The 10,221-nt window shown below is 40.0% G+C and overlaps 1 protein-coding gene across 1 annotated transcript; it reads left to right on the top strand.

Moving 5' to 3' along the window:
- Positions 1-6,078: 6,078 nt before the first annotated feature.
- On the top strand, positions 6,079-9,030 carry LOC134193675 (uncharacterized; the record flags this gene model as incomplete). The annotated part of the gene is made up of 8 exons (XM_062662515.1): positions 6,079-6,310; positions 6,372-6,531; positions 6,839-7,035; positions 7,227-7,424; positions 7,476-7,940; positions 8,000-8,038; positions 8,101-8,475; positions 8,537-9,030. Coding segments are annotated over exons 1-8 (2,160 nt in total), but the record flags the coding sequence as incomplete, so codon positions are not given.
- Positions 9,031-10,221: the final 1,191 nt, after the last annotated feature.

The following is a 10,221-nucleotide window of genomic DNA, read 5'->3' as shown; positions in this document are numbered from 1 at the left end:
TGCAACAACTCATTGAACATTGCGAATTCGGAGCGGTGATTAGTGATATGCTACGAGACAGACTATTCGTAGCAATAATAAATGACCGTATACAGCAATAGCTGTAGGCAGTAAAAAGCTGACATTCAAGAGATCGTATGACTTAGCGATTGCACACAAAACAGCCGAAAGAATACCACAGAGTTACAGCACAAGAAAGCAAGAAGTGAGCCTGCCAACCCACGAGGAAAGTCTGTACACCCGTTATAGAAGCAGCCTGTACACCAGTTACAGAAGCAACGAGTACCCAAAGCAGTTAATAGACGGCTGACAAGATACCCGGGGTAAACACTGACACAAACAGTTGTAGTGCTGGTTCAAGGATGTCAAATGTTTTGGTTGCGGCAAAATTGTTCATGTAAAGGTTGTTTGTCGCACAGAAAGTAAAATGGCTCAGAAAGAGGACAGTGGTGGAGGTCCATACTAAAATCGGCTATGAAGAGGCGCAGTCAGAGACAAATGAGAATGAGGAGGTTGAGTGGATTAGTGGCAATATTCACGCGTTGCACAAAGGAAAGAAGAAGCCTATGAAGACAAAGTTGACTGTACAAGGACAGCCACTCAAGAAGGAAATAGACTCGGGAGCGAGTACCAGTATTGTGAGCAAAATAACATAGAATTCAGTCTGGAACAAAGGTGAAGCACAATTGAAGAATACAAAGAAGACACTGAAGACATATACTGAGGAGCCGGTAGCTGCATGTGAAAAGTTGGAAGTGTGGGTAGACAGTCTAGATGGACGCCGATTGTCCCTTCGGCTTGTGGTAGTTGCAGGCTCTGGCCCGAGTTTATTAGGAAGAGACTGGATTCGACAAGTACAAATTGATTGGGGAATGTTTCATCTGTTGGAGGCAAACCCTCAACAAGGGAAATTAGAAGAATTATTGCCATTACACAGTGAAGTGTTGAGTGGGAGGTTAGGCAAATTGCAAGGTGTGAAAGTCAGATTGGAAGTAAGAGAAACGACGAGTCCCAAGTTCTACCGACCAAGACAAGTAACGTAGGCTTTGAGAGAGAAGATAGAGGATAAATTGTTCGATCTCACAAAAGCCAGAATTATTGAGCCAATTCACTGTTCGAAGTGGGAGGCTTCCATAGTTGCAGTGTTGAGAAACAATGGAAAGGTCAGAATTTGTGAAGACTATGGGTTGACAGTGAATCAAATGTCGAAATGAGATACTTATTCCATTCCAAGTATTGAAGACTTGTTTGCTCAAATATCAGGAGGACAGAAATTTAAAACCCTGGATTGTGATAGAGCATATCAACTGTGTGTACTTGATGAGGAATCACGTAAGTATATAGTCATAAATACTTACGAAGGATTATTTCAGTATAAAAGAATACCGTTTGGTGTTCGATGTGGTCCGGTATCTTTCAAAAGACGATGAAAACTATGTTGCAAACAATTCCAGGAGTAGTGGTATACTTAGATGACATACTAATAACAGGAAGAAACGAACAAGAGCATTTGTCTAACTTAGATAAGTATTGACAAAATTGGAACAGGCTGGACTAAGGCTAAAAGAAGACAAATGCAGGTTCATGCAGTCTGAAGTAGTGTATTTGGGAAATTTCATTGACAGGACAAGGTTATATTCGGACAAGGGACAAATTCAGGCGATTACGGAAGCACCCAGACCACATAACGGTACAGAATTAAAAGTTACCTAGGATTGCTATCGTATTATGGCGAATTCTTACAGAATTTATCAAAAATTGTAGCTCCACTACATAGATTGTTACGAAGAAGAGTAAAGTGGAACTGACCATGTGAACAAGAACAAGCTTAACGCCAGTCAAAACTGCTGTTAGTGTCAGTCAAAGTGTTAGCACATTTCGATCTACAGCAATTGTCCGTCGTAACTTGTGATGCTTCTTTGTACAGTTTAATTGCTGTAGTGGCTCAGACAGAGAAGAAAGGAAAAGAACATCCAGTAACATTTGCATCGAAAACATTGACAAAAGCAAAGAGGAATTACGCACAGGAGGAAAGATAAACATTAGCATTAATTTTTGGTCTATAAAAGTTTTGCCAATATCTGTTCTTTAGAGTGTTTGTGCTAGTCTCAGACCTTAGACCACTAGAAAGGTTTTAGGAAGAAAATACGCCTCTTCTGCCAACGGCATCAACGAGAATCCATCGATGGCCAATGATCCTATCAAGTTACAGTTATAAATTGAGATGCAAACAAGGCTCGGACATTGGTAATGCCTGCTCTCGATTACCCTTACAACTACCGTTGACAGCTGAAGAAGAACAACCAGAGACAACTAACTATTTAAAGAAAACCGGAATCTTTACCAGTATTGGCAAAAAGATGTTGTAAGATGGACATAACAAGACCCTATACTGTCTAGGCTATATAACATTATGTTCATCATGGTTGGCCCAATAAGCCACTAATCGAAGCGTTGACTCCTTACTGGCGAAGAGCAAGCGAGTTATCTATAGAACAGGGTTGCGTATAATGGGGTACAGACCACCACAATGAAAATAACGAATATTGGAGAAGTTGCATGCTGGTCATCCTGGTGTGGTACCGATGAAAGTCTTAGTCAGAACAATGGTCTGGTGGGCAGGACTGGCTGGGGACCTCGAACGCAAGGTCCAATGTTGTTCTAGTTGTCAAGAAACAAGGAATACACTACCCAAAGCTCCACTGAATCCCTGGTCTTGGCCTCATCAGCCGTGAATGAGGGTGCACGTGGACTACGCTGGACCCTTGTTAGGAAGAATGTTTCTTGTACTCATTGACGCACGCTAGAAGTGGATTAAAGTAGAACGTGTAAATTCAGCGACGACAAAACTACGGTGGAAAAGTTAAAACTATTTTTTCAACTCATGGAATTTTTAAAAATCTAGTATCAAGAAATGGGTCAGTATTTAATAGTTAAGAGTTTACCGATTTGGTAACATCGAATGGAATAAATCACATTAAAACAGCACCGTATCATCCGTCAAGTAATGGGCTGGCGGAAAGAGCAGTACAAGTATTGAAGAAAGAACTGTCCTTAGCAAAACAAGGAAACTTGACATATCGCTTGACACAAGTGTTGTTCAGATACCGGATTACACTGCATTCGACGACAGAAACATCAAATGCGGAAATATTTGCTTAATGTGTCGCAAATATCGGTAACGTTTAGATTTGTACACCCCAACTTGGAGCAAACGATACACAAACAATGGCAACAGAAACATTTCTACAATGGTAACCTGTAGAGTATGATGGACTTTTACAACAGGCCGAGAGTGTACGCGCGTAATTACAACAGAGGTCGTTCTAGGGCTCGTATAGTTCAGTCAAAACCGGTACCCTATCATACACTCTCAAACTGAAGGATGGGACCGTAGTCAAACGACATTTGAATCATATTCGGAAAACCATATAATCAGAAAGACATGAGAGAGGTAAACCAGAAGACCTACTGGTGAAACCAGTACTTCCATTGGAGAAACCATGTTCAAGAGCTAGCCTCGTAACCCAGACTCTTCCGCGCAGTCTATGAGCTAAAAGCACGTGAATCACACGAGGAGGAAGAGATTTTGCCAGAATTGCTCCAGCACGAGAAGAGTCTGGTCGCTTTCGAGAACGTCACAGGCTGTATTAATATTTCACACTTGGGTTAGCAAATCCGGGTTTGCGCTAATTAATCATAACACCCTGGTGTGCAATCATGCGCAAGGTGTGTCCTCACATGTTGAGCTTGCCCGGTTGCCTCTAATTAGGGAGTGTAAAATCTAGCAGACTGCAATGACTGTATCATTTAGTCAAGCTACGCTACTCAAATCTCCCGGTAGAATTGCAACGTCTTTGCAAACTTTGTTTAAGAATGGGAGACAATTATCAAACCACGCCCATATACTTTTGCCCCATAAAGATCGGGCAGCCTATCGAATAGATTTAGGATGATCCAGAATTGATGAAACAACAACTATAAAGTGATCATGGCACAACATCTTCTGTAACCTCTTAGTATTGCAGAGAAGATCGTCCAACGACGTAGTTGGTAAGGCTTGCTCCATGTCAAATCTTATGGATTCAGCAAGAGCATCATCCCCAGGGAGTGTGATACCGTTGATGACTTCATGGAGATATTCAACAAGATTAGGCAGCTTCAGTATCCTCCGGGCCCATGAAAATCAACACAAAGCAAGAGGACAAATGTGCTGTATACAGTCAACATCCCAAAACAACCAGATCGAATAGGTAATGGAGTTTTGTGCCACTGACCATGTGTTAAAATATGGCAGATAACTACCTCTTGGAAGGTAGATTTACATAACTGATCATGAAAAGTAACAGACGATTCAATCGATCACCTACTAGCAACTGTTCGACTGAGATGATTCTGCCTGCCTGTCTGTTGAAAAGAGTGTAACTGTACGTATGAGCAATTTTTTTAATATTAGATTTTCTTTTTAATCAAATTTTAAAATGAAAAAGTATTTAACAAAACCCCTTATGCTTAATAAAATATTTATTAATAACACATGTAATACGTAAGCTTATATAAATTAATTGCTTAATCTATTTACTTATGACAAAAGGCTTATTGAGAGTTACTGGAGAGAGTGTAGCTACCATATATTATCTGTATTATGGGATGCGTATACCTTTGCGTGCCAGCTAGCTCATATTATCTATAGCTACACTGGCAATGCTTCGACAACTCTGGCTATATCTACACAACACGTTCGTAATATGTTCTACTTTTACTCACCTGATGAGGATATGAAAATTACGATGAAAAGAAGTAGTCCCCACAATAAAACCTCTGCGTCGTATTTCAGCGTTGACATACTGCGTCCAGTCAAATATTCTTGTTGATCTATTAGATAATACATTGTGATCATACGTCTGGACTTGAATACTACCAGGTCACGTACGAAAGTTTGCAGACTGTGGATTAGATAATCTTTTCGAACCCAAGCAGTTTACTCGCCAACTGGAACCAAGTCGAACAAAAGTGTTTGGGACTTCTGATAACAGCCAGAGGGTGAGTGTTGTGGTAGGTCAAAATTTGCCACTTTATTCACAGAATCACGGTAACGCCTAGCTTGATGGTGACGCGTAAGGGTAACGCTCAACAGTTCCACAATCTGATAAAGGTGTCAGTGTGATCATAGTCGCGTTTCGTTGCCAGGCCTTGCCCATTCACAGTATAATTAAAATCCGTTTGCATTTACAGCTCCAAGTAGTAACCACAGAAATGTGTATGTAAAACGTTGAACTGAGTCTTAGAAAGCTTGTTCCTGAAAACAGATGTCATCTAAAGTTGTCTCTGTGCACGACGGGCAGTAGGTGCCTTTGAAACATTGCCTAATTATATAAATACCTGATAAGTGAATCACATTAGGCGTACAGACTATGAAGGTAACTCACAATGTAATAATTTGCAAGCACGAAATCCCGCAGTCGTCTGATACTGTAATATCTTCCGAAATAATAAACCACGTTAGTTTTTATCAGATACATGCAGCATATTTCTAATGGAATGAATGGGTGGTGCTAGTAACCTCCTGACACGTCTGGTAGACAAGGGGCGTGTTTTAAGCAGGTCAAACGCACTCTATTTACACGATTGCTGCTATTCTACTCTAGCACGTTAGTCCGCAATACCACTACGCACTTTTGCGGAAACGAATATTCTCGAGGAGACTCATGCTGCAAGTTCGTGCAATTTTTCTCTTTGGAATTCTCACAGGTAGACGCATGCAGCACTTGATAAACAAGCTTGACTTCTACTAATTTCAATTGATCTGCCTTAGCGATAACGTTGGGAGAAATCTTCCTTCCTCTGAATCATACCGTCTGCTACAATGCTGAAGGTATAACTTACGCGCAAGGCATTACATCAACCGTATAGTTGCAAGTGTTCTTGTATGTAATAGGTGAGATTGATATCAGTAACAAGACAAATTATCCGGTAATCTCTCATAAATTTTATAATCCTACTAACAACATAAAGCTGAAAAGCGCTGAAAGAACATCAGTACTACAACAGCTAGCCTTCTGGCAGATAAATTTCACTATGCCTGCCACTGTTACAAAAATTCTTATGATTGCTAACAAACAAAGTGATCTGAACAACAGCACACTACAACTTTTAGGCCAGTCTAAAATCATTCTAAAACAGAAATATTTGTCTAAAAAGACACGAGAACTAAGTTATACAGGGTTACCTCTTCAAGAGGTCTACTCTGTCAAAATAATTAGGGGAACAAATCTGGCACTTGCAGATATCAAGATCTACGGTACACAAGGTAAGTTCAATGCCTGTCTACTCTAGTATTGTTCTAATTGTTCTAAAAATTTATGTGATAGCTCCAGAAAGCGTAGCATGCTCCAATAACGTGAAAGCTCTCTTCAATGGCTGCTATTCGTTTCGAAGAAATAGAGTACAATATCAGTGTAACAGAGGTTTTCGCTTGCAAAGCAGAACGTCACTGTGGCCTTGCTCAAAAATGCCCGGAAAGTCATTAAGGTGTCAAAAATGTAAAGGCGATTATTATTTCTTTAATTCAAGTAATAACTAGGAAACGCTATTATTAATATTGCAGTGCTGCCAGCTAGCTGTTCTTCTCATCCTTCTGTGCCCCATGCTCTTCTTCCTGTGCAGCAGCAATGGTATGATAAAGATGAGAGTGTTTACTACGTCTGCCAGTTAGGATACTACCTTCAAGGACCCACTACACTAACTTGTACCAGTACAGGTACTTGGACTCCAGCAAAGACTCCACGTTGTCTAAGTAAGCTTCTTTATGACAACCTATCTCTCATTGTAATGTTAGCTGTGGATACGAAATAGAAAATTTACAATGCCCCACTCCGGGTGTGCCTCGGAATGGCAGGAAAACAGGAACAAATTACCGCGTAAATAGCACCGTTTCCTTTCACTGTGAAACCGGATACCACCTTTCTGGTCCCAAAGTGATTCGATGCATGAGGAAACAGCAATGGCAGCCAAAGCCCTATGTGACCTGTAAAGGTATATATTTACAAAAATGTATAGTTTAAATAATTAATCCTTATATGTTATAATAATTAGAATTATTAATTTTATACATAATTACTCTTATGTTACAACGTAAATTCTACAATTTTAATCAAGTCATACGTTAGAGCTATTCTGCTTGTACAATCACTATTAGAGTAACTGTTATATCTTTTATCAAATAGCAAATGTATGTCCAACTGTAAATGAGACTGCTGTGCCAAATGGAAGATTGGAATTGAAAACATTAGCACAACCTGGTTTCACGTTCGGTAACTTTCTAGAAATCACATGTGACAGAGGCTTTAAAGTCGTTGGAAACAACATCATCATTTGCAATGCCAGTGGTTTGTGGGACTCCACTCTTCCTATTTGCAGATCAGGTACAGAAATAAGCAACATTTTGAAACTTTACCATATCGTTTTTTTCTTAGCAAATACATCACGGCTGTGTACATCAAGACCAGTTTGCCCAGCAGGAAAAGAATGTATAGTTACTTCTCGAGGAAAAGCCAAATGTGTATGTTCTGCTTCTCTTGGGCACGACTGTATATCTACACCAAAGCCTATATGTACATCTGAAGATCTAACGTTTTGGAGTGAATGCGACATGATGAACTATAGTTGTCTGCACCCACATAAGCAGCTTACAATTCTTCGATACAGTGCTTGCAACGAAGGTCCTATAACCAAAATGACGATTACCACTAACAGAGGCATCGAATCTAGATACGTCTACAAATGCAGCTTGCCGCAGAAGGTAGGGCCGTGTAAAGCACGCGTTCCTCGATTCTACTTTGACCAAGATACAAACAGATGTACTGTGTATGATTGGGGAGGATGTGATGCCAATGGAAACAACTTTGACAGTTTGCAACAATGTCGCAAAGACTGCAGAGGTTGGATTTGCCTATTCTATTGATAAATGAAAACTTTAAATCAACTCACTCATATTTAGATTTTCAAGATTGCCACAGAAATAAAAAGCACGACTCAAGTATTACTTTGATTCATTAATGTTCTAGAAAGGTAAACAGAGTTTATGCAAAACTTTTGTAGGTTTTGGAATAAATCTGGCGGAAGGTCGTCTTACAAGCCCACTTAATGACTTGTCTGCCTCATTCGTCGATGGCAGTAGAATCTATAACGAATCCACAAAAATAGTGGCCTCAAAATGGAAGGTCATTCTGTTGCGGCAAGCAGTAATCTCAAAAATTATTGTTTGGAATAGTGATTACAGTCTTCCGTGGTTGAATATAACTCTATTTTACGGTACTGTGGAAATATTAGAGACGGGAATTGACCAAAAAGGACTTTGTCTATACGAATGGACGTTACCGTTTTCCATGTTAGTGACCTCTGTTGGTTTGGAAACATCAGCGTCTTCAGACCTGCATGTAGATGAAATTGAAGTACTTGGGCATATTGACCGAGGTGTGAACCCTGCAGTACTTATTTGTTATGGTTACACAAGCATCTTTTGTCTTAATTACAGGACAACAGATCAATCTTTCGCATGTTGGAGCAACAGTTAAACAATATTCGGGCACAGAAAAACTTGACAACACGACAGCAATAGCCGAAAATGCAATAGATGGTATACTAGAAAAGAATTCAGGACGTGGTCATGGTTTTCTAAAGTGTTCTTCGACATTACTGAAAAACACTAAGAAAAGACCCTGGCTTCAAGTCGATTTGAAAAACGGCTATTTCATCACCGAAATTAAATTAATTTTACGAAATGTTAAAACACATAGAACGTGGCAAAATGGACTGACAGTGCATGTCACAAACACTTCTCTTACGTCTCCTTCAAGTGCATTATCTTCGTCGGTCAATACGTTAAGTCTCTGTGGACAGCCATACTCGTCACTTGGTGACCATACTCCCGTATTTCCGTGTGATTTCCCTCACACTAGTCAATATGTATTACTAACCCTCCCACAGCCACAGTCAAGAGCTTCTCTGCAAGTGTGCAAGATCAAAGTGTTTGGTAAGACATAAAGCATCAGAGAGTAAAATTTTCAAATAAATTTTAATTCATATCTATGCAGCTGTAGTGTGTAATAATGCCCTCGCGGCACTTGATCACGTTAGAATACAAAATCAGACAAATGACTTTGCTCCAGCAACAGCTACATGCACATGCGAAACAGGATATCGTCCGGGGTGTTCTCAAGGCTTGAAGTGTGGCAGGAATGGAAGATGGTTAACACAAAATGGAGGTGTACCGTATTGCGAGCAGATATAACCGACATCCATTTCACCACGTGTGAGAGCAATTTTCTAAACGTTGTGTCATATGTTCCTAATCATATTGATTGCATCTGCAGCTGACAGCTGATACGTAAAATGGGCAAAGTGAATCTCTTTCAAAATCGGTTTTTTTCTCTTTGAGTGGTATTAGGATTGACAATTTGACATGATTTACAATTACTGCTCTAGAAGTGTTTGTCTTCTTGTTTATTTTGACAGGGACGTTTTGCCTAGTTAATGACAGATAAACCAAACTCAAGTCTACACTGCAACCTAGACTATAGTGCCACAGCTAGCGAGATCAAAGTTTTAGTTTCAGTTCTTCAAGCAAACAAATTATCAAGAAAGAGGAAAGTGCGTGTAGCAATTGCAATATCCGGTCTATAGCACTTAGAGTCAGTCTTATTCATTATCAGAGGCGTAGCATTTTTGCATGCATTTTCTCGTACTGTATCATGTCTAGACCGCTCTACGGTCACTCCAGTTCCGCCAATATTCGAAAATTGCACTTTCTACGGTAGCTGAATCACATTAATTAACATCCGGTCTAGGGATGAGGTACTTAGCTAGAGTAGGACTCGCAACAAATACTAAAATTTCTGAAACAAAGATAAAAGACGTTGTATCTTCCTGCAGGAAGCTTACGGTCCAGCCAACCACAGAAGCAACGAATGAGCTACGAGTTATTCAGACGATTCACTGTTTGTAGAATGAAGTCTTACCCTCTGTCCTGATTTTGAAGTAAATAATTTAGGTTTACCGTACCAAGTGCTCTTAACGAACCCAAATTGCAGCACAACATGATCTCTAAACTAATCTAAAAAGGGTCCCCTTTGAGGCTCCACTGCTGAAACTTGCGTGTAGTATCACGTAGCCAGACCCTTTCCTGCATCATACTTCTGCGAAAATAGGGTCTGGTGCGGT

This window comes from Corticium candelabrum, chromosome 18 (assembly GCF_963422355.1).
Source record: "Corticium candelabrum chromosome 18, ooCorCand1.1, whole genome shotgun sequence".
NCBI lineage: Eukaryota > Metazoa > Porifera > Homoscleromorpha > Homosclerophorida > Plakinidae > Corticium > Corticium candelabrum.
The sequence above is the reverse complement of the archived record's forward strand: the minus strand, read 5'-3'. Positions and strand labels throughout refer to the sequence as shown.